At 39.2% G+C, this 24,726-nt stretch overlaps 2 protein-coding genes and 1 long non-coding RNA gene across 8 annotated transcripts in view; 2 read left to right on the forward strand and 1 right to left on the reverse strand.

Moving 5' to 3' along the window:
• Positions 1–2,339: 2,339 nt before the first annotated feature.
• LOC105425906 (ribosome biogenesis protein BMS1 homolog) lies at positions 2,340–7,935 on the forward strand. 2 transcript variants are annotated; one of them, XM_011636902.3, is made up of 4 exons: positions 2,340–2,482; positions 3,354–4,101; positions 4,262–4,485; positions 4,670–7,935. In XM_011636902.3, the coding sequence occupies exons 2-4, from the start codon at positions 3,481–3,483 to the stop codon at positions 7,527–7,529; spliced, it is 3,705 nt and encodes a 1,234-aa protein (XP_011635204.3). In that variant the 5' UTR covers positions 2,340–2,482; positions 3,354–3,480; the 3' UTR covers positions 7,530–7,935. The 2 variants fall into 2 exon arrangements, with proteins under 2 accessions (XP_011635204.3, XP_088928718.1); XM_089072592.1 differs by having other exon boundaries at positions 2,352–2,478.
• Positions 7,617–24,726, reverse strand: part of jbug (filamin-type immunoglobulin domains fbug) — a 37,709-nt gene continuing 20,599 nt past the window's right edge. For all 3 annotated transcript variants that reach the window (XM_011636905.3, XM_089072591.1, XM_089072590.1), the window contains exons 15-40: positions 17,905–18,051; positions 17,600–17,827; positions 17,217–17,531; positions 16,679–16,897; positions 16,243–16,563; positions 14,615–14,836; positions 14,339–14,526; positions 13,983–14,187; positions 13,782–13,919; positions 13,523–13,696; positions 13,130–13,437; positions 12,820–13,048; positions 12,610–12,738; positions 12,303–12,518; positions 12,016–12,192; positions 11,579–11,818; positions 11,330–11,473; positions 10,209–10,367; positions 9,973–10,121; positions 9,697–9,883; positions 9,358–9,620; positions 9,107–9,278; positions 8,805–9,023; positions 8,535–8,731; positions 8,019–8,321; positions 7,617–7,800 (exon numbers count right to left, since the gene is read on the reverse strand). In XM_011636905.3, the coding sequence (XP_011635207.2) occupies positions 7,732–7,800; positions 8,019–8,321; positions 8,535–8,731; positions 8,805–9,023; positions 9,107–9,278; positions 9,358–9,620; positions 9,697–9,883; positions 9,973–10,121; positions 10,209–10,367; positions 11,330–11,473; positions 11,579–11,818; positions 12,016–12,192; positions 12,303–12,518; positions 12,610–12,738; positions 12,820–13,048; positions 13,130–13,437; positions 13,523–13,696; positions 13,782–13,919; positions 13,983–14,187; positions 14,339–14,526; positions 14,615–14,836; positions 16,243–16,563; positions 16,679–16,897; positions 17,217–17,531; positions 17,600–17,827; positions 17,905–18,051 (5,318 nt within the window). In that variant the 3' untranslated portion in view covers positions 7,617–7,731. The remainder of the gene's footprint in view (positions 7,801–8,018; positions 8,322–8,534; positions 8,732–8,804; positions 9,024–9,106; positions 9,279–9,357; positions 9,621–9,696; positions 9,884–9,972; positions 10,122–10,208; positions 10,368–11,329; positions 11,474–11,578; positions 11,819–12,015; positions 12,193–12,302; positions 12,519–12,609; positions 12,739–12,819; positions 13,049–13,129; positions 13,438–13,522; positions 13,697–13,781; positions 13,920–13,982; positions 14,188–14,338; positions 14,527–14,614; positions 14,837–16,242; positions 16,564–16,678; positions 16,898–17,216; positions 17,532–17,599; positions 17,828–17,904; positions 18,052–24,726) is intronic.
• The window catches only part of LOC105425907 (uncharacterized), a 31,871-nt gene continuing 25,920 nt past the window's right edge, over positions 18,776–24,726 (forward strand). For all 3 annotated transcript variants that reach the window (XR_016138329.1, XR_016138327.1, XR_016138328.1), the window contains exons 1-2: positions 18,776–18,986; positions 19,690–20,420. This is a non-coding gene — a long non-coding RNA (uncharacterized LOC105425907). The remainder of the gene's footprint in view (positions 18,987–19,689; positions 20,421–24,726) is intronic.

Below are 24,726 nucleotides of genomic sequence, written 5' to 3' on the forward strand. Positions count from 1 at the left end.
TGTGTCCCTTGAGTCCTTTGCAGAATTGATTTGCCATCAACTAGTCATGTCCAGAGTCACATTGACATTAACTTAATCGGTTTCGATTATCACACCTTCGATTTACGACGAGACTTCTAAATCAAGATATCTTCCTTTAATGCCGTTTTTAATCTTTGACCTTTCGGCAATCAAAGTAAAATGAGTACAAATTTCCGACAAGAGTTCATATTTTACATTCCAAATATACAAGATTTTTAATACGAATAATTAATGTTTTTCATAGATCTATGTCTTTTTTTTTCAAAGCAAAAATTACCGTACGGTAAATTCACGGTCTATTTGCTTTCACTTTCAGAGTCCCGTCGTAATAAGAAAAAATGTGTGCAATTTCTGTCGGAAAAAAAAGAAAAAAACGGCGCGACGGAGGGAAAATAACGCGACGCTCTTCCGGGCAGTAGTCGATTGAGTTTAAATGCGTTCACCCTAAAATTACATCCCCGTTTGAAAGTCGCCCCCCAATCGTCATGGCGATTCGCTGCGGTCTGAGGCGGTTCAATTGCGGGACAAGTGCGACGTGCGACGTACATTCGTATATTAAACAACTTTTTTGGTTGCGATTTTAAAAGATGACAGCTGTCAGTTCGACTTGACAGACCGAAACCACAGCACGCGAACCGGACACGAGCAGTTCATTAGGAGAACCTCCCAGATATTTTTTTTTTTCAACGTACTACAACAAAGTGTATAGTCGTGTGTATAACATGTGAGAGATTCACAAGTGACCGCATTTCGAATTTCAAACCGAAGCGAATGTAAAGCGATTTATTACACTGTTATTTTATACTCTTATCAGTATTACACATTATTAATATATTTTAATATATTAATCAATATTATTGGTATATTTACATATTATTATTATTATCGCAAATAAAAATTTATATTAGCGTAAAGATTTTAAAACATCGTTATTGATATTTGCATTAATCCTTCATAACGCTGTGTAACTTTAAAGGTACATTATATTTGTACCTATGTTTTTTTTGAATAACATTTTATTTATTTCACAATTTGGTCAAAAACACGAAAAAAGTCGAGGGGTTTATAAAGGATTAATTATTCGCGCTCATGTCGCGAGGCGAAATTGAGCGCCGATAGAAAGTGGCAGTTTTCGTTGCAATTGCTAGAAAAAAAAAAAATCTATTCTCATGCTTCATTGAAAAATTACATTATAATTCTCCTTTTCTTTTCTGTTTTTCGCGATGTGGCATCGCCACGGCGAGAGTCTCGCGCGCCAACGCGTCGCGGTAATCAGATGGCGATCTCTGTCGGTTCTCCCGGGAGTTCAAAGGCGATCGATCATCGTCGGAAATTTTACAATATCACGCAGCAGCACCGCGCGAATTAGGATACATGATTGATGACTTTCCAATCGCCGCTGCGCATTGTTCGGCTCTAAAGGGTCCGGCGCGGACTCGTTATATATATTTTCGCCGGGGCAATTTCCTGACCGGTTAAAGCGACACACGTTATACCTCCGCATTACATTACACGAGGAGGTCTGCGATTGTAAAGTATGCAAAGCGTATTATCGCGTGGGCTGTGCGACGAAAAATAACAACAATCGATCCTCACACGTGCACACGTGCAGAACGCTAAATCGAGAAATTATTCTTCTTTTCTAAATTACACTCGTGGGAAAACGCATGAGATGATTAAAAATGAATATAAAAAGGTAGACTGCTGATAAAGGAAAAATTGATAGATGATTCGTTATGAAAGAATTTTATTAAAAAAAAAAAAACAGATTATTTATTGTACTGTGATGAAAAAAAGGAGAAAAAAATACGGTGAAAACGTTCGAAAGCTTGTTAACTGAAATTTAGATTCTTATTTTTAACTGATTATGTTTGTGATTATTGTTTCTAACAAAATAATGTTTTGAAATTTGTTGTAAAATTGCAATTAATAATGAGGATTGAAAAAATATATGTCTTCATTCTTGATATCATTATCTTCAAAAAATCCAGATTCTTTTGTGACTCTATTCTTTTTCTTTTAACTTTTCTTTCTCGTTCTTGACCTATTTTGTTTTTCCTTTTACGATAATATAAGAAACGATGGATAAGAAGTTATTTATGAATCGTAAAAAATAATGGTACATACACAGAATGCATCAATCTCCCTCCTATGTCTTTTTATGCAGAAAAATTCCTCTAACGTATTTAGAAACAAATTTAATTGCTTTTTAATATTGGACGCTCATTTTCGGTATCAAATTGATCACGTAATTAAAAGTGACCATTCAAATTTCACTATCTAGTGATACTTATTCTTATTACACTACCACTACATATTTGTGACTGAAATTCAGTACTTGCTTTACTGCGCATGTGCGAGCATTATGTCGAACATCGCTAGCTTGCCTCGTTTTCCTTGATGTTTTATATGCATCTCCTGGTAATATAACCTAAGATCGAAACGGCGAATATCCATGTGCGTAAGTTCATAATTATTAATTAATTTCTCCTTTCACAAAGAAAATTTATATTTACACTAATTTTAAAAGTCTATAAATATTCCAACAATAATGCCGCAAAATGTTTGTGTTAAAGAAGTGAATTAAAAAATTCTAGACACGTGCCGATAACTCTATTAGAAAGATATCTTCATGTTATGATAATATAATAAAACGAAGCTTATTAATTCACAAAAAATTGTGGTAAAGGAGTGTAAAAGTCGAGTATGATATTCTGAATAATATATCTGAGTGATATATATCAGTAATAATAGGCTTATTGTTTCTTGAATTTGCACATTATCGTTTTTCCACTTTATCGTACAAAGAAGAAAAGACAAAAGATAGACAGCACAAAAAGTTTAGCTAAAAAGATCTAAAAGGGCTTAATAATATCAATATACAAATATTTTGATTTTAGGTTAAGCCATCTTCAGTATATAGCTGCTACAACATTAAAATAATGAATCTATTCTTTTTAGTTTAACTTTTTGCACAGTTTATTTTTCCTCCATGTCCCTCTATCTAAAAATGGACAGGTTTAATGTGAAAATAAACTTTATGAAAATTTTAAATAAATTATAAGTTTTAATCTTATTCAGTTTTTATGCTACTTTGCTCACTATAATTGTAATAATATCTTATATATAACTGTTATTATTTTCTTTTTTTAAAAAGGAAGTTTATATCTGTTAATTTTAAAAGTCTGTAAACATGAAATATCTTAATGTTATAATATGTTATAGATAATTATTAACTACTTTCTCCTATTGTGAAGGAAAGAAGTTTATATTTCTGTTGTTTCTTTCTTATTCTTTTTCTAACATTTGCATATATATTTATCTTGTTTCAGTTGTAAAAAATACTAAAAGATGTAAACAATCTATAAATGATTACAATAATATTACGGATTTTTAATTGGCATTAACGAGCAGAGAAAATAAAGAAGTGGAGGAAGCTAGGAAGACATATTGTTTACAATGGATGAGGATACAGTGAAGCATAAAAGTCATAGGGACCGCAATGCCGGTCGCAAGGCTGAGAAGAAGAAGACAAAAAAGAAACATGTGCAGGAACTGACGGACAAACAGAGGAATCCAAAAGCGTTTACTTTTCATTCTACAGTTAAAGCAGAGAGGAGATTTAGACGAAAACAGGATATTGAAACCAAGAAGCAGCATATACCTGTAATTGATAGAAAGCCTGTGGAACCACCACCAGTCTTCGTGGCCGTGGTAGGCCCACCAAAAGTGGGAAAGTCGCTGCTTATTCAATGCTTAATAAAAAGCTATATCAGACAACCATTAACTAATATACGCGGCCCGGTTACCGTTGTGACCAGCAAAAAGCAAAGGGTCACCTTCATGGAATGCAATAATGATCTGAATTGCATGATTGATCTTGCCAAAGTGGCAGACTTGGTATTATTATTGGTAGATGCTTCCTTTGGATTTGAATTAGAGACATTCGAATTTCTGAACATGTGTCAAGTGCATGGCATGCCCAAAATTCTGGGAGTCCTTACTCATCTAGATCAGATAAAGAATGTCACTCAGATGAGGAAGACCAAGAAGCTGCTGCAGCATCGCTTCTGGACAGAGGTATGTAGGAATTTGGAAAATTAACGAACCTCAAGGAGAATTTGAACTCGAAATCCTTTCTTTACAAATTATGACACTTAATCTGCACGATAACTTTTTATAACTATTTTCTGAATCTTATCAACTAATTAATTACAATATGGTTTTTATATTCTTACAGCTATATGCTGGTGCAAAGTTGTTCTATCTGTCTGGATTGTTGCATGGGGAGTATCTATATACAGAAGTAAAGAATCTGGCACGATACATATCAATCATGAAATACAGGCCTTTAACTTGGCGTACTACTCATCCTTACATAGTCGTCGATAGAGTAGAGGACATAACACCACCGGAGATGATCAGGAAGAATCCAGTAGTCGATAGAACTGTCAGTTTATACGGGTAAGGAAGAATAATTGTCTATATTTTTTATTATAAGAGACAAGAATATTTATGATCAGACTCGAACTCGGGATTCTTTGTTTACTATTGTCAATATAGATTAACTTTATTCTCAGCTTAATTTATTCTTAATTTATTCTTAAACTGCCATATGTTTTAAAAAAACAACCAAATTTGCTTTCAGATATGTCCGAGGAATTCCTTTGCATAACGAGACCTTTATTCATATACCCGGTTGTTCAGAAGATATGAAGATTAAGAAAATAAACATTTTATCAGATCCTTGTCCACTTCCAGAGGAGATTAAGAAGCGAAGTTTAGTAGAAAAGGAGCAGTTGATTTATGCACCGTTTTCTGGCATCGGTGGCTTAATTTATGACAAAGATGCTGTTTACGTAGAACTGGGTGGCAGTCATTCCTACAAAAAAGAGGACACAGAACTGATCGATGATTTCATAGATATACAGGAGACGCTAGACCAGAAATTACAACAGAGAGAGCTGAAACTATTTAGCGATTCCGCGCCGATCAAGTCACAGGACGTCGACGAGAATATGGCTCCTTATACGAGTAAGTTAATCACAGAGGATAAAAGAATTCGGAGAAAAGTAATATTTAATGACGAAACAAATATGGAAAATGCCTTTAATGCCTTGAATGAAGATGATGACAATGACGACGACGAAACAGATGAAAATAATGACGATGATGAGGATGAATCAAATGATGATGAGACTTTGGAAAAAGCTAGAAAAGGCTTTAAAAGAAAAAATACTGAGGAGCACGATATCGAAAAGAAGCAGAAAAGAGATGTAATTGTAGAAGATAATGCAATTATAGAAAATGATAACACAAGTCTCAATGAGAGTGAGTTAATATACAATAAAAAGAAGAATCTTCAGGAAAACGTAGAAGTATATCATTCTTTGAGTAAAAAGTCAGATGAGTTGATAAGAGATAAGATCTCAAAAGCATTGAGTGTTTTGGAAACAACAAAGAAGAACGTAAAGCAGGATGATGAAAGCTTCGATGAGTTCAGAGATGAAGACTCAGATGCGAGATTAGAAATGACCGATGCAAAACGAACCAATGATTTCGAAGGCAATATTTTTGAAGATGAACAAGAAGAAAAGGATAGCGATGTCAGGATAGACGAGAATGAAGATGAAACACCAGATGAATTTAAGTGGAAAACAAATTTAGCTGAAAAGGCGAGGGAAGCCTTCATAAATCGCCAGCAAGGAAATATGAACTTGATGAAGTTGGTTTATGGAGTATTTGATCAGAAAGAGGAAAAGGAGGAAAAGAAGGATAAAAAGGACGAGAAGTCTGGTGAGGATATCGGCGGAATATTCCGCATGGTTCAAGAACAACAACAGCAGAAGATACACGAGCGGGAGCTGCAGGATCAGGAGGAGTCCGTTTTCTATCCAATGGAGAACATGCGTGATTGGCTGAAAGAAGAGAACAAGACGTTGTTGATGAAATATTTCGTAACGGGCCCATGGAAAGAATCGGAGGACGCGGAAGAGCTTTTGAAGCTGGATAACGAGAATGTATATGGCGACTTCGAAGATTTGGAGACTGGGGAAAAACATAAAACGGAGGATGCAGCTCCCAAAAATTTGTCGGCGGATGAGGAAGAGGAGAGAAAGAAGCTACTGGAAAAGAAGAAGAAATTGAAGGAGCAATTTGATGCGGATTATGATAATCCGAATAAAAAGACATACTATGATGAACTGAAGGCCGAGGTGGAGGAACAGGCGGATATCAACAAGTCGGCGTTCGAAGGATTAGATGATTATTTCAGATTTCAGTTGGAAGGCTACCGTCCCGGTATGTATGTGCGCGTAGAGATCGAAAAGGTGACATGTGAGCTGATAGAGTATTTCGATCCAACATATCCGATCGTCATCGGTGGTCTGTTGCCTGGCGAAGAGGAGAAGAAACCTCTTGGATTAGCAAAACTCTGGGATGGTATCGAATTGCAAGCGCGTATTAAGAAGCATCGATGGTTTCCAAAGATCTTGAAGTGGGGCGATCCGCTTATTTTCTCCGTAGGTTGGCGCAGATTTGAATCGCGTACACTTTTCTCCAAGCAGGAAGACAATCTGTCTCATCGGTTTCTGAAATACACTCCGGAGCACATGCCATGTACAGTTCACTTCAGGGGCCCGATGATTCCGGAGGGTACAGGAATTCTGGCGGTGCAGAAGGTTTCGAACAAGGAGACAAGTTTTCGTATTGCGGCAACTGGTTCGATAATAGAGACAGACGAAAAGAAGGTGAAGAAGGCGCTTAAACTTATAGGCAAACCGACGAAAATCTACCGCAAGACTGCGCTTATCAAAGAGATGTTCAATTCTGCCATTGAGGTCGCAAAGTTCCAGAATGCTCAGATCCAAACAGTGTCGGGTATTCGCGGTCAGATCAAGCAGGCTATTGGTACGGACGGTCTCTTTCGCGCTACCTTCGAAGACAAGATAAAGGAGAGTGATATAGTGTTCTGCAAGATATGGATTTCGGTCAACCATTTGCTGGAGCCTTGGTATGCACCGGTGTTGTCACTGGTGCTACCGCCCGGGGAAAAAGACCAGTGGGTTGGTATGAGAAGTCTGAGCGAACTGAAACGAGAAAAAAATATAATCAACAAGCCCAAACAAAACTCAATATACAAGCCGATCGAGCGAGACGTCAAGGTGTTTAAACCGCTGTCCATACCGCGCAAATTGCAGAAGGAGCTTCCGTACAGAGACAAGCCCAAAAACAAATGCGTGCCGCACTGGCGCAAACCCAAGTTGAAGGAAAGTCGAGTCGCTGTGGTGCGCGAGCCCCGAGAGGAAAATATCGCGCGTATGATGAAGATGATCAGAAAGAGTTATAATGAGAAAAAGAAGCAAGAAAAGATAGCTATGACAAAGAGAATAACCGAGCGCCAGGCGCAGATTGCAGAGGAGGAAGCCAAGAGGATGAAAAAACAAAAGCAAGCGAAGAAAGAAATCTTTAGGGATCTCAGCAAGCTAGAAAAGAAAAAGAAAAGATAATAATGCTTTCTCATTGATAGAATATGAATAAATCGATATTTATTTCGAAATTGTACATATGTTTTTTATGTATAAACCAGAAAAAAATATATTGGAATGTTGAGTTTATTGGAACATTTGCACATAAGTTACAATAATTACCATATATTATCGAATATATTAGTCCATACAAAATATAATAACAATGTTAGTCGTGACGTTTCTACAATATAGCTTGCGATCCACGCCACGATGTGATAGTATGATGGCCTGTCGAATAATTATCTCCGCCCTGAAATCGCATACATCCATATATCCATTTTAATTTTATTATCCATTGAATACTATCATTAGCATTTATGTGTAATTCATTATATATATAATGTATATAATTATTTGTAATAAATTTTTAATTAAACATTTTAAATTACTGTATCAAGTATCATAATACATAATTCTCTTTTTAATTTTTACATGTAAATTTCAAAATAGTAATTACATAATTTTTACCTGTGTGAGCATTAGTAATTCGTCTTGCGTATCGACAATCTTAACGGGGAACGGAGAACCTGGCACCAAAACACCAGCCCAACGAACCTCCACTCTATAGTCCCCGGGTTCCGTCGGATCGTACCGACAGAGAATAATTCGATCCTTTTGAGTCTCTCGTTGCATTTCTACCCTGAAGGCACCTTTAGGTCCGCGTACTCTTACTGTAAGTTGACCGGCGCCGGCGCCACGTGTGTCGCAGATAAATCGCGATTGGAAAGTCGCCAGTACACCGTGTTCAATTCCTGGTCCGTAAACGCGAACCTAATATTTCGGACATGCCAATTAATTTAATTCAATAATTTAATTTTGTTAAAATTTCACTTCTATAATATCTCATTAATTAATTGTGATAACATTTATTTCACTTTCTAATTTGGAAATTTATTAAACTTAATAATTACAGGGTTTTGAACTTGAAAAATTTTGATATTAAAATATCTGGAATTTTTATTAGCATTTGTAAGTGTTATATACCTTCGAAGCATCCGGCGCGCCGGAGACACGTAGCGTAAATGGAGAACCGGGAACGTGTTCTCCAGCGTATTTAATCGTTAATGCATGCCGTCCCGCCTCTTGAGGCTTCACATTCAGCGTAAACGTGGCATCACCGTGATCATACAACTCGCAATACGCCACTTTGTGTGGTCCAACACAGTGTGCCGTTAACTCACCTGCGAAACGAGTCTTTGATAAAAAAATCGAAAGCAATAAATATTTATTCATAGACATGAAACGAGTCTTTACCTGGTCCAGCTCTTCTAGTATCAATGAAACTTCGGATTTCCTGCCCTACCACACCGTGTTTCAGTCCATCTCCGGAGCAAATAACTCGAGATGCGTCGGCCGCACTTGTAACATTAATTTGCAGTGGACAACCCTTCAATTGCCTTCCATTCCACGACACAGTCATCAAAAGCGGATCTGGCGTTAGTGGTATATAGCTTGCGCGGTAGACGCTGTCGCCTGTACATTTCATACAAAAAAAAAAAAATATCTAGAATCGTGTTCTCATCTGTATTTATAGCTTCACTAATTTTTCCTCTTACCCAGATGTTGTAACATAACATTAAGTTCGCTAGTAGGCGAAAACAATTGCACTTTTGGGGTCCCGTTTCCAGCTTGAGAACCATCTATAGTAAAACTGACTTCCTCGCCGCATTTCGCCGACGTTAATCCTCGCCCTTTCAATAACACTCGACTTGTATCCTGCACTGGTGGCTACAAAAAGAACGCACAATGTAATTGCGATAGAAAAATGTAGTTGAAAATGAGATCAAAATCTTGATTGATGAAACACCTCCAAATCCTGCACGATCGCAAGCTTCGGTGCGCCAGGAAACGGTGTGCCGTTGAATAATATCTCCAGGCGATGCTCGCCGTTGCTCATTTGCGGCGGAACGAGTTTTAATCTGTTGCTCGATGTCATTTCGAAAGATATAGGATGATCACCGACCGTACCACTGATCTCACCGGGTCCGGCTTCCGCGGTGTCGAAGCTGATTTTGTTCGAAGGATGCAGTTTCAAGCGACCGATATCGTCGCACACGGCAGACCAGCCACCTACAATTGTCATGAATACACAGTGAACACAACAGAAATATTTAGTAGTGTTTAATGTCATTTCAAATATATTTACCGATAACGCGAAGATTTCGCGTGTCGACGATCTTCGGATGCCACGGAGATCCCGGCAGTTGTTGCCCGGCAGAAACAACCCTCACATCAAACACTCCAATTTCGGTCGGCACGTAAGACACATTCCACGTGCCAGGATTAGCGCCAGCCTCGATGGTAGCCTTGGAAACACTGTCCGGTCCGTCCACCTGCATATGGCTCGGTTAAAAAAGAATCCAGCTCATCTTACGCGCAACTTGACGAAGCGACTTCCTTATTGCATATCGTATGTAAATACCTGAACGGCTGGCGGACTTCGCGTGCCGGTGACGATAAAGTGTGCCGGTTTACCCACATGACCGCTCAGCAATCCTTCGCCTTTCGCGCGAGCCTGCCCAGCCGCATCGACGGTGCATACCACTGGACTTCCAGGCACGGAACATCCGCCTATCATCAATGAATGTAAATATGAATATAAGTACAACGTAAGAGACTGCTTTCTCAAGAATAAAATTCCTCCTTGCGTCTGATTACCGTAGGTGACGTTGATCATATAAGTGCCGGGCACGCTGGGCGAGAACTCGATCATCTCGGCGCCGTCATTGAGTGGTGTGACCTGCAACGGGATCTCCTGACCCGATGGGCTTGTTGCCGTTACATCCAGGTCGGCCGTGCCGGCGTCGGCTTTCATCACTGTAATCATTCACCGAGTTTTGCCGATGAATTGCCGATCGTATATGTCTGCGATTCTGCGATTCTTACATCTATCGTTGCCGAACGAATGTGCGATCGCGACTCTTCAATTGGTATCGCGCCGCGCGCGATGTGTATCGCGACTGGTTCATTCGGCGGTGTGTAAGGCAAGGCTATTTGAAAGTAGTCTACGTAGTGTCCGAGTTATCTGCTGCGATTGTATCCTACACGCGGCCTTGAAACGTAGCTGCATAGTTATATAGTGCACTAGAAAACGTTCGCCACTTTCTCCCGCCTATGCGTACATGGTACATTTACATAAGCGCGCGAGACGCAACACCGAGATATACGCTTACACTTCAAATAAGCGTGATATCATGCTCTCGCGGCGCGTTTATGTTTCACCAATCTGGGCAATTACTTAGCAGTTAACATGGTTCTCTTAACTCCGATAACTCAATTCTGATCGTATCGCTCGATTTAGGTCACGTCGATACTTTCTTCGCGTGTGAAAACGATTTCGATTGCTAATAAATAAAAAATTATTAAATGAATCACACCGTGCCGTATACAGGCGCTGTATGTGAACCGTGAATCATATGTGTATGAAAAGTATTACATTTTTAGAAAAGCAGAATATTTAACAACTGTAAATTTCAAGATTTTATATTCTTATTTAAGTAAAAGAATAAATTGTATATGTATGTTTTTAATAAGATTTATAGTAAGTTTGATATCTTTTTGATGATTTTCATTTTTGAGATTTAATTTTTGGTCTTTTATTATTAATTTTTCAAGGAAATAAAAAAAATATTTGCAATATTTTGAATTTGCAAATTGTTATAATAAAAACGTTGCTCAAAATGCTTGTGATGTCCATATGTTTGATCTTTCTTATTAGTAGTATCGATAACATTTGTTAGAAATGCACGCAATGTGCACGCATTGTGATCATCACTCACGTTTGAAAGCGATGTGATCGTGAACTGAAATCGTCATGGGACCTAATTCCTGAAGCTTCACCTTAGCGGCGTCAAAGGCTTGACAGAAGAATGGTGAACCCAATACAGGCTTTGCTCCATGCAACACGTCGATTTTATACGTGCCTAAATAAATAATTCAATGATATATATATATATATATATATATATATATATATTTCAATTTCTCTTTCGAGATATTTTACATGCTACAATTTTCTTTGATCTTACCGACGCTGTTTGTTGTGAATTCGGCGAGCAGATTGCCGTCGCGATGTTGATAACAACGTACGGGTACGGCGTTACCCTGCGGACCACTGATGACCACATCAAATTCCTTACCAGGACGTCCGAGAGTCTCAATCGTGAAGGATGTTACTTTCCCAACGCACGATTGATATAGACCTAATCCCGTCGCTGTCACTTCTCGTCCTCCTGTCGGACCACGTACCGTCACATCCAACGGGCTTCCTGTAAATTAGCAATAAATTATATAAAAATTTAAAATTCATATCAAGTATTATTAAAATATTTAAAATTATGCGACATATATTTATAAGCAAAGATGCGCAATTAGTTGTTTGACATTTACGATCTCACGTTAATAAAAATGATTCTAATAGAATGAAGACAATTCTATTAAAGATAAAGGTATAAAGATACAATACCAGGAATGTGGACTTCGTTGTATTTTATGTGAACTCTGTGAGGTGCGGCTCGTGTAGGATGAAACACAATTTCATAAACACCGCTCTCCCTTTCTCTCACGAGACTGTCCACGTCTGCACCACCGGCGCGTACATTAACAGACAACTTTCCAGGACCAGCTTCCTTCGATGCGACAACTGTAAGAAAATAAAAGGAAGAAATAAAATGCTATTCGTATTTTTATTTCATAAATAGCTTACATCCTACTATGGCGATATTTATTAAATTTATACATGCAAATAATTACCTAAAATGGTTCCGGGTCGATGACAAACCACGTCTGCTATTTCTTTAATAGAAACTCTGCCGGGATCGAAAGCTTGAAGTGTTTGTGAACTGACCATTTTGTGTCCATCATTGAATATTATACTGTACGTTCCCACTTGCCGCGTTCGAACTTCCACGCGATACAAACTAGACGATAATTTGGTTAACGTACACGGAATGATTATTCCATCTGGACCTAAATAAGAAAAAAAAAAATTATAAAACATTATTAACAAATTACGCATAATCTGAAAAAGATTTTTTAGTTGTAGTAATGAATAATTTACCGGTTACTTCAGCGGCTACAGGACCGTGCAAGTCGGACATGTCTAGATCTATGTATGCCGTATTACCGACTCGAACCATCGATGGACCGTGTAACATGCCACTAATGACGGGACATTTAAATGGACTTCCTAATGTAAAAAAATCAGCATAGTGAGTTCTTTAATTTTTCAAATTAGTTTTTGTAAGCATTCATCGATGAAATTGTTTACCTGGCACATTGTCATCATTGAAACTGATATTAACATAATGCGTGCTCGTCGTCTGTGGCACAAACGTGACGTCATAAAGACCACGAGCGCAAGCCACTACCTCAGCCTTTACGGTATTGTTCTCTGTGCTAACTACTAGTTCTAGCGTACCTTCGCCGGCTTCTGCGGCATCGACAGTAAATGTAGTTGCCTGACCAAGCAACGCCTCTGTAAGGCCAGATACGTGTACCTGTAATTATTACAACAGTTAATTAAATTTAATATTGAAAATATCTAACATACATTCTGATCATACAATTTGAGAACTTACTTTAGTTACATCATAAATATTACAAGCGAACGGAGAGCCTTTTATCGATTCACCATCCACCAAGACGCTGATGTTGTGTCTGCCAACTTCCGTAGGCACGAAGCTCACGTTATATTTGCCGTCAATGGGTTCGATGGTGATGGGCAAAGCGATACCTGACGGTGGCGTCGCGATAACGTCACAGTTCGTGGATGGAATCTGTGGATCCACTGTGAAAGACATCAATCGCTTCACAGCGCTCATTTTCAGATTGTGACCGGAAATTGTTGCTTGACCCGCACCTACCACCTTGCAGCTGAACGGTGAACCTGGGAATTTAGATGGTACATTGATACCGAACAAACTTAAGACATAGCCAGTAAAATTATGCAATCGTGTAAACTTCTTTCTTACCTGGGACTGGTTCTCCATTGAAACGAACACTAAGACTATGTACAGCGGCTTCTTGTGGCTTAAAATTAACTCTGAACTTCGCGTTGCCTTCGCTTTGCACATAATTCGGGACGTTCTTGCCGTTCACTGCGACTATAATCTCCAGATTTCCAGCCCCAGCTTGACTCGCATTGACTGGAATAAATAAGAGAATGTTACGCATTTTACATAAAATTCTGCTCATTGCAATTATCAAGGGGATTAAAGGAAATGATCTTACTGCTAAAGAATACTGGTTTTCCGACGACTCCGCTGTTTATATCCGTCACCTTGACTTTATCAGCGTTATAAGCTTTAACGAGAAACGGGCTACCTTCTACGTGCGATCCGCTGAGCTTCACCTCGACACTATGATCACCTATATTAAGAGTATCGTTTGAAATACAATAGCAAAATTCTCACTTGATTTATGTAGACGTACCAACATCCTTCGGAGTAAATCCAGCGGTGTAGGTGCCATGGCTGTTCTGTTTGACATGTACAGATAAACTCTCTCTGGTGGGAGAGAGCACTTCGACGACGGGCGTGCCGAGAGATGCGTCGGCCTCTATTGTGAAGGTCGCGACACGATTCACAGACACTTTCTCGAGTACTTCAGTTACCAGTACTTTCGCCGTATCGCTGACCTGTATAGTTGGTTGAATAGAAATCGCTGAATAAAATCTGGATCATCTTGCATTACATAATGTATATATACAATTATCAAGATAATTTTAAATAAACAGAGTGGGAGCTTATGTTTATATCATCATGAAATCACGACGCAGAGCGACATACTTGACAACTGAACGGACTACCAGGCACGTCCTCCCCATTGAAACGCAAGTCCACGGTGTGCGCGATCGGCTCTCGGGGCGTGAATGAGATCGCGTACGTGTGAGGACCTTGCGCCTGAGCCGACGTCGGCACACGTCCGCCATTTACGGTGACTTCCAGATTGCCTGGTCCCGCCTGACTAGTCTCGACTAGAACAAAAAAAAAAAAAACAAGATTCAATTCAAATTCACACGCGGAAACTCGTCTCGTAGGTGCATTGGCGTGACGTAAACCTACCTAAAAAAGTTACGGGCATTCCGATAACACCACGCTTGGCGTCTTTCACTTTTATCGCGGTAACGTCGTACACCTTACAGCTGAACGGACTGCCGACCACCGGGATGTTACGATAGTTGACCGATATCCGGTGCTCGCCGACGACTCTCGGTGTGAACGCCACGCTGCATGTCGTATCTTTGTTGTCAGTGACCTGAGCAGGTACGGCCTGTCCATTGGGCCCTATCAAGTCCGGCGTGTTAGTCGTTTAATATAAATCATTTAGAGTCAGCCATCTACTCGGGGTGGATCGCAGGGTCACCGGAGCGGCCAGCGAAGAGGGTCGCGCTAGTCCGATCGCTCTCGCTATTGTTATGTATGACGTAAACGCGCGACAGGCAACGTTAAAGAAAGCGGACTACGCGTGAGAAATGGCTACGATAAAAAATTGTTACTGTGACTAATGGGGAGAAAGCCGTACATCTCATCCTCATGTACGTTACACTTCTAGCTCGCTTCAGCTGGGATTAAACGCACTCGAGTGAACTAACGTAAGATCATCCTCTAATACGTTTCCATGCTTGGCTGAGCAGAGCAACTGGCAGAGCGAAGACGCGTTAAAAATATATTATGTACTAAGTGTTATCAACTAGAGAAAAAAAAATTTTATAACAGCTTCGTTCATTCATGAAAGATTAAACATGATAATAAAAATGTATACTAGTTGCATAAAAAGAAGAGAGATATTGGCACACTTGTTAAGGCACTAGGTATTAAGATAAATCTCAGTTTAAAGGCATGTATCTTTGCATTGAAATGTTTAACAATTATACACAACTTAATATAGATATATAGCACCGTAAAAATGGCTTTACAGACATTCAATTAAATACACCTCGCGAACACAACACAAAAGAAGTGGGCGATTACGAAGTATTATGTGACCTCCGTAGCATTCTCCCACAAACAGTAGAACCCAAATTAAGCGCTCGTGAACTCGAATACTCTTAAGTGGTAACCAAGTACGAGAAGGTGTAAGTAGAGGAAAATAGTAATTAGTCTACCGCTATGCAAGACTTTTCAGAAAACTGAGTTAGGAACCCACCACCACCGTGTGCATTAATCCATAAATTAAGATAAGAGGGAGATTAGTTTCTGAGAAGTCTAGTAATGTCGTAGTCTGAAAGCTGGCCGACCTGCAACAGAGAGAGAGAATTGCTCTCAAGCTATAGATTAACGAGACACAGACGAACAATTCTGTACAAGTCTCTAGTGAATAATTACGTCGACAATCATGACATTAAAAACAAAACAGCAAGTCCCTCTGGTATTAAATACAAGATGAATTAATACATGGATGCTTCTGTGCATTTTTTGTTTGTGACATCACATATAATATGTGTGCGCGTGTGCATTCATATACAAATTACAAGTGTACAAGTTACTTAACAGAAACAATTTTGCATGAAAGCATCGATCATGTGTTTTAGAAAAATCTTTTTCTAGAACATTGCAAATATGTGATTTATTATGTGCAAATCATAATCTTTTAAATAAAGCAAATATACGTGCTGATAAACAATATAAACAAATTGCTTTGTCAGTAATTCGTGCAAAGTGTGAAACAAATCTCGTGCAGCGATGATTACCTTCAACATTAACTTCTAAATCCTCCAAGCTACCGGCAACGTTACTGACAGTCAGATAGCTTTGCCGTCCTAATCCAGCGCTGCTTAATGCCTGCCCACTCACAGTTACGTGGCTATCGCCACCCACCCTTGTTACTATGGGGCAACCGGGTACGGTTTTCTTGTTGAAAGCAATGTTGATTACATGCTCGCACGCCTCGAACGGTACGAAACTGACGGAGAATCGTGCGTTTCCCTGTGGCGTAACTTGCGTTGGTATATTCTGGCCGCGAGCCGATATTGTGATCTCCAAATTCCCCTCACCAGCTTGACTTGCATCGACTGTCGATCAGAAGAATACGTCAATTGGATCTCCACATTTAATATATTATATAAGAAACGTTTATTTCAGAAACGTTTACTTTGTTTTATACTTATTCCTAATGCTATCACATACCAGTAAAGTGAGTTGGTTGACCGACACTGCCTCTGGCTACAGGCCCGATTAGCACTTTGTCAGCATTGAATGCTTTAGCCAAAAATGGTGTGCCGTTCACGGGATAGCCATTGTACTCTACACTAATTGAATGTACACCTACTTCCTTCGGTATAAACTCCGCGGTAAAACCGCTGCTTACGTTTCCAGTGACTTTAACTGGCAACTCACTATTTGGTCCTACAAAAAATCAAGCAGCAAAAGTCCAATCAATTATTATAGAAAATTAGATATAATTATTTATTTGGTATTATTATAAATACATATAAGAAATCTCTCTCTTTGAAATCTTGAATTACATTTAAAAAAATATATTTTTTAATATGTAGTTGGCGACATATATAAGCACTATCATGAATTTATATAAATATTAAATAATAAAGATTATTAGGCCTCTAAGATCTTGTCGGTTTCCATTGACTTCCAGTTTCTGCTGAGTTACATTCTACTGCCGGTTACATTCTTTCTTTAATCACAATAATAAGAACGTGAAGCTTACCCCTTACGTAAACCGCTAGCTCCGCGCTGCCACTTCCGTCGACTCCCATGTGAAAACTGGCAGGCTGCTCGACCGGAATTAGTTCTAAATGATTCAAACTCAACGTGACTCTACTCGTATCCGACACGTTGCAGACAAAGGGGCACCCACGCACCGCTTCTCCGTTGAACTTTATGTCGATATAATGTGGCTTAGCGACCTCGGGGGTGAAGGACACGAGGCAACGACCACCTCCCACTACCTGGACGTGATTAGGTACCTCTCCCTCGTTTATGGAGATCTCCAGTTGGCCTTCCCCAGCAGCGCTGGCATCCACTACAAATGTTACAGGTTTGAGATATATTCCAAGGTTGCGAAATAGTCAAGTATAATTGATATCTCACCCCTAAATTGACAGGCGTGTCCAACTACGGCGCTAGGTACGTCAGTAACTTGGATCAGACTGCTGTTGTACACCTTGGCGACAAGTGGTCCTGCCGGTAGCTTCTGTCCCGCGATGCTCACTTCCACGAGATGACTGCCTACCTCGGTCGGCGTGAACTCGACACGGAACTCACCGGATCTTCCGGGTTCCTCGTCAATTCTCGCAGGAATGTGCCTCTTCGAAGGTGCTGCAATTAATTCGGCATCAACATCAAACTTTCTTCCCAAATGGAACCAAATCATGAATTAATAGACTGACACTTACTTATGATTTGAACATCGATCTCGTTGCTGCTGAAGCCTAATGCAGACAGCTCGAAGAGGGCGGGACTGCCAGCAGGAACCAGCCTGATGGAATCACCGATTACTGACATCTTCGGTGCAGGCATGATGCCGACTCGCCAAGGTGATCCTGACAATTTATAATTAACATTAATCCAATAGTTTCTTATACAAAACAAATTTTCTAATCTATCTTAACTTTCTCAAAAATCACTACATAAATTTGTTAGAAACTAATTTCACATAATTTTTCTTAGTCATTTCCACTGTATCTATTAATTTTAATCTCGGTTTAACTTACTTTTTATCTTTTTCTAATTCGTTTCTACTGTTATAATTAATTAATTTTAACCTTGGTTTAATTTTTCCTTTATTTTCTTTTTTTTTTTTATAGTTTCTAAAACTGAAAAAGATAGAAAATAAACTAAACCAAAATTAAGTTAATCTACACTGGATATTCAAACTAAAAAAAAAAGGTAAAAAATAAATTAAATTGAGATTAAAGTTACTCTACTTTGGTAGAAATAAATACAAATCATGCAAATTAATATCCATTTTCACCAATATAGATTAATTTTAATCTGAATTTAATTTTCTTTTTTTCTACTGTTCATTTCTATCAATGAAATTAAATTCAAAGTCGGTTTAATTTATTTTTTATCTTTTTTACTTTCAAAAATGAGAAAAAAATAAAAACTAAAACAGAGATTAAAATTAATATATATCGGTAAAAATAGATATTAATCGACTTTTTCATATTTCCCGCCGAACAAGCATTCCGTAATACAAGACTCGTTCCTAGCTGCACTTGTTCCGTTTTCATTTACTGCACTTATTTTTCATTGATGACTCGAAATAAAATAAGAGACACGATTGACCGTTGGAACAGAAAAAGAAGAAAGATGAATAGTACAAGAGTCAGTTGACAAATCTATTGTAAACTTTCTATATGTGGAACAAGAAAAATATTAAATTTGACGCTAGCGAGGAGAACGGTAATAAGAAGTTTCAGATACAAGGAACAAGTTTCTAGAGACGGACGGATTTTTGGAGAATCTGTTCGAGGTAGGTGTTATTCTGTCAATCCATCAAACGACGTTGATGGTCAAGAAGGCCTTCAGGAATCATCTTGTCCATGGGCGGCGCCGCTTCCCACGCTAATTTACGTGCGTAAACAACGCTCGTCGTGCCGCCCTTTCGCGAGGCACCGTTACGTGAGAGAGAAAGAGAGAGATTCGCCATTTATAATAACAGTACTCCGATATAGGCCGCCGGGCGGTCGTCTCGAGAATCGAATTCCAGATCCCCGGAAGTGCAACGCGTGACTCGAGATCCCTCCCCCCCCCCCCTCCCGCCACCTCAATCGTCTTGCCACGCGTGCACAATCAACGCGCTGTCAAAGCGGCATCAGAAAAGGATAAAGGGAATAGAGAAGGATGAAAAAAATCCATCCCGTAAAAACAAATTAACTTGCTCGGATGAGGGCGTACGAGATAAATACAAGCCGGGATCAAAAACCGGTATGACTTCGGGGAGCTGTAATTCTTTCTCTCTTTCTCTACGTCTCTCTCTCTCTCTTTCTCTCTTTCTTTCTCACGAAGCGTGTCGAGAAGACGAAGGAAAAGCGGGACTCCGATCGGACCCCGATATCACGACGTGATATTCGTTTCTTCGTATTGCTGCAGGGATTACAATTTTTACAGCGAGAAAAAAGACTCGCGAAAAATCCTCGAACACAGTCGGTTTACCTCGGCGTTTCACGTTGCAGGAGGAAACCTGGAAAGATGCTGGAAGAACCTAGATTAAAAGGGGGAGAAAAGGGGAAAAGGGAAATGGACGGACAAGCGAATCTGGATTGATCTCGTGATCGAGCATACGAATAAGAGAACGGGGAACAACAACAACAACAACGACGACGACGACGACGACGACGACGACGACGATGACGTTTCACTCGCGAGCATCGGTCGCGCCTCGCCGAGATCCACGAGGCGCCCGAGGCGAGGAGGAGCGCGAGGTGACGAGATGGAGACGACGACGGCGACGACGACGACGGTGCCCCTCGGTCTCGAGACCTCCGCCGCGCGGCCACGAAGTCGACAGCTTGCTGCACGCTGCACAAGACCACGATCGCGACGTCGCGGCTTCCCGCAGCCGCATCACGCGGAGAGACCTCTCTCTCTCTCCTTCGGCTTCGGGCCGAACGGACGGACGAACGGACCCAGCGAGAACACTCGAGATACACCCACTGTACACGGCGAAAACGTCGGAGAGAACGTCGGAGAGCGAACGTGGATCGTGCGATCCGACGCAACGCGGCGGACTCGACCGAGCCGAACGACGGGACGAACGTATGTGCCCGCGCCGCGGCCACCGCCGCTCGGGGTCCGGGCCCAGGGCCGTATGACCCCGCGCGTGACGCTCGGTGGAAGACTCGACACTCGGATCTACACTTGACCCGCATTCCTGGCACGTATATGGAGCCGGATTGTGACGAGGGTATGATTTTTTTCTGTCTACTCCGGTCTTGTCGAATCTGAGATAGAAGTGATCTATGGGAGCTTCGACGGTCGTGTCCTTGGATTCTCGGGAATTTTTTACAATTTTCATGCGCGTGAAATGACGCGAATCTAAAAATCTTTTCTATTCTTATAACAGTGTGCAGATTCTAAGAACATTCAGAGGATAAAGTAAAAGAAAATTTATAATGTATTTTTTACGTATTTAGGATATATGTAAGTAATTTTATTGGGCCTATCAAAATAATTATTTAAGATGTTTAAATTGGTTATTGGAATATAAAAAATTTTGTAATACTCAACCATAATTATTTTGATGGTCCGATAAAATTAGATTAAAATAAGATGAAGATAAATAAAATGAAATTAGATTTTAGATTTAGCTGAATTTTTTCAGGATTATTCTTTCCGTATATATTTAGCATGTCAATTAATTGTAAAGGATATGTATAAACCTGTATATATTTCTCAGATTTATATAGATTTATATATTTCTGTAGAATACTTCTATATATATATATATATTCTATATATTTCTAATATATTTTGCCATATATTTTAAAAGAAAAATTGGACATTCATATTCAGTATATTTTTATATATCTCTAATGTAAAAGAAATATACATAATCTACTGTAATCTTCTGAACATTCTCAGAATTTACATGTAAGATAAAAAAGATTTTAAGCTGACATCGTGCCACATTATCCGCATGAATTTTCGCATGACAGCTTCGAGATTTCTCTCCAAGAACAATTATTAAATTTTCATAAATTATTTTTATCTCGCGTTCGACAATAGAGTAGATAAGAAATTCTCATAAATTTCTTCTAGATTTTTTTATTGGTAACATAAACGCTTTTTTAGAGATAGACAAGATTTTACGAGTTTTGGTCAATTTCAGTCATCTTCAAGTCATTTTTTTATAGTCTTTTTATCTGAAAGATAAAAGAGATCCTGGTAGATATTGCAGATAAATTTATGATCACAGATCATGTGCAGATCATTTCGCGTACACTCGATTATTTGAAACACAATTTACTGAAAAATAATAACGAGAATTCTCAGAATTCTCCGAATGATGCAAATCGAAATTACCGTTTGATTTTGGTCATGGCTGTTCTTACTCCTATCTCAAGTTCAATCAAAGTTCATTCGAAGCGAAACTTTTAGTCGCGTCCCAAATTTATATCTTCTTCCGGAAGGGTCAACGATCGATCGATCGATGGATCGATCGAATTATCTTCACTTTCTCCGGCTGCAATCATCCGTTACTCGCGCACGTTTCCACGTTAATGACACACACTTTTTAGAAAATATGAAATCGATGCATTCGAAAGTCTACGCGCACACATCCGTATCCATTATTAATTTACTTGTGATCGCGATGGCGGACGGGGTGGGAAAAAGGGAGGGGGGAGGCCTTAACCACGGGGCCTCGGGACAACGTGATACATCCGACTGCTCTCCCATCCGTTTTTCACTCGCCCGACCGGCTGGCTGGCTGGTTGTGGCCTATACGATCTCGCGGGATACCGATCTGCGTATTTCGATATTCTTCTCGGGCTGGGCATAAATAGAAAACCCGGCGTCTCGAGGATGAAAATGATGATTGCTCTCCCTGTCATACCTCCATTCTCAAGCCATTAATTTCCGATGCTGCGATTGCACCGCTTGCTCCTCGCGCGACACGTTGATATTTTTTTATGTATTTTGTTACAGACTTTACTTGTGATTTAGAGATTTATTGATATTTTATTTCTACTAGAGACTTCGTTTCAGAAAAATTTTGCAACCTTTGCAAAGATTCAGAATGAATTCATTATTTTCATGTAACACGGAGAGAAATATGGAGAGCAAAAGAATCATTGTCATCTTCCTTGTCTCAGTCGCAAGTAAAAATGTTTAATAATTTGTACCTAAATTTGGAACGATATATTCGATATTACGTTCCTGTTAGTTTTGCCAGAGATTTTATCGGGAAAATTTTATAATCATAGGTCCAGAATGAATTTATTACTTTCACTTGATTTTGTATTATATACAAAGATTAAAAGAATCATTTCTCTATCGAAATAAAAAATGTTTAATAATTGAGATTGGATATTTGCTGATGTAACATTGATAAAATACGATTATAATTAGCATAAATGGGAGGCTAGATGAGTACGATAGACGAGAATGCAAATTTCACGCGGTTCGCCGCACGAACGCTGTTTTCGATTTTTTTTTTTTTATTAACCAGGGCGTTTTTATTAACCAGACCAGGTATCTATCTGCGGTGACCGCTTTGTAGCGAACCAGGGCGTGACGACAAATAACAACGGTTGATTATATTTGCCGATTATAATTGCAAGTGCATCCGACAAAACTAACGCGACAGGGTTTGCGAGCGCAGGCTAGAATGTGCGTGACCGAAACACGCAACCTGTAATTAATTGCGTATCCTTTGACACTTGTAACAGCAATCCCTTACGTAGCTCTTACGCAATGCAACGTGTTAATAAGCGGTACGTGTCGGTCATAAATATCACGATCTACTTTTCGGAACGTCATGTAATTGCCTCGTTTTGCCATCGAGCTGCCAGCTGTTCTTCCTTCTTCTGAGTCGCAACTCGCAGCTGGCGACCGTTAAATCGCGAGAGAGAAGAGATTAATCAACAATAAATTGATAGCGTTTGATTGATATAACATCGTAATTCATTCCGCTTAGCTCGTACAAAAATTTCATGGAAGAAGCTTTCCCGGATCTGCTGAAGCGATTGCCCCATTTGTTGGAAATTGCATAAATAATATACATTCGCAAAAATTCGCATAAATAATATATGAAAAAATGCTGAAATACCTAAAAAGCCAAATCTGAAAATAATTTTGGTGAACCAACGTTTAAATATGATTATAATACTATAAAAATTTTTGACATCACAGCAACCAATTTGAACGTTCTATAAAAAAAATTAGTCTTAAATCAAGAATATATATTCTCATATATAAGCAAGAATATTATAATCTTCATATGGAAAATTTTTAGTCTTGAGTTGAACAAAAATAATTGTTGCATTAATAAAAATTCAATCTTATCGAAAGACTAAAAATGTTAAAAAGATTATAATATTGTTGCTTATATGAAATATTTATCTTGATTTAAAAGCAATGTTTTTTTCTGCGTAACATAATTATTTTCACAGTTTAATAAAATTATTTTCAAATCTGTATCTAAATTTTTAGATACAGATCAACCGTTCTTTTCGCGAATTGTTTCAATCAACAAGAATGATAATCCAAAGCGACAAGAAGCAGAGTCCGGTCACGCCTGGTTTTGTCGCGCGAGAATTCCGCGACAAATTTTAATCGTCATTTCGTTAGATTAGAGCAGGTCTGCTTTCTAGTGTCGCTGCTTCAATGTTGATCGAGATTCCGATTACGCTATTACGGCGTACCGATGTTCTTTCCTTCGTTCTTATTTATGCCGAATCGCCGGGTCGCGTATTTGCATCACTACGTGCTCTTGATGAAGAGGAGAAGTTACGCCGAAGCGACCGTGCACGGTGAATCGCTGCATTCCCAGACATAACGGGCACGTTGTCCGGCACGCAACACGTAGCTCCGAAAAATTGCTCGAAAAATCTCCTCGATCCGGCATCCGCGTGCTCTATCGAAAGTTCCAAGGCCGCGACTCGAATACATTGCCGGAACGAAACCCCGCGCGTAAATTACGTCCGCGAATATTAATTAGCTCATTTCACGGTCTCGCTGATCGAATTGGAATCAGTTATTTTAAATATATACCCGAACGAACCAAGTTAAACACGCGAATTCCGGTCACGAGGAATTTATATAGCGTTCCTCGAAATAAGCGACGTCTAATGAGGTCGTAAAAATATGAGAAACTTCACGAGATGGTTTAATATGTTAATCGTGAGGAATGTCGAATATATTTCTCTCAAAGAGTAAATTCTTCGCTGTCAACAAGTATTACTGATATTTCTCGAGCCGCAGCCGAGCGAGTCACAGATGAGCGACTGCAGTTGCAGTCCTCATTGATTTTAATCATATTACAGCTTTATCTGCTTATAGCGATGGTCACACGTGGTCTCTTAACCGGTCTTATATAAATTTAATTTTAAGAATGAAAAGATCCGCTATTCGAAATCTAAAAACAACCTCGCGAATACACGGATACTTTGATGATAAATTTAAATTAATAATTTAAATAAATAGATAATTTTCCTAGAGAAAAAAATTACGTGCAAATATGTTGATTTGCGAAAATTCCCGAAGAGCCT

This window comes from Pogonomyrmex barbatus, unplaced genomic scaffold, assembly GCF_055798465.1.
Source record: "Pogonomyrmex barbatus isolate J1 unplaced genomic scaffold, ASM5579846v1 scaffold13, whole genome shotgun sequence".
NCBI lineage: Eukaryota > Metazoa > Arthropoda > Insecta > Hymenoptera > Formicidae > Pogonomyrmex > Pogonomyrmex barbatus.

Excerpts from the sequence above, each read along its gene's own strand:
- LOC105425906 (XM_011636902.3), top strand. The coding sequence starts at position 3,481 with ATGGATGAGGATACAGTGAAGCATAAAAGTCATAGGGACCGCAATGCC. Across the intron at positions 4,102-4,261 it reads AGCATCGCTTCTGGACAGAG|CTATATGCTGGTGCAAAGTT; the intron begins GTATGTAGGAAT and ends ATATTCTTACAG. Across the intron at positions 4,486-4,669 it reads AGAACTGTCAGTTTATACGG|ATATGTCCGAGGAATTCCTT; the intron begins GTAAGGAAGAAT and ends ATTTGCTTTCAG.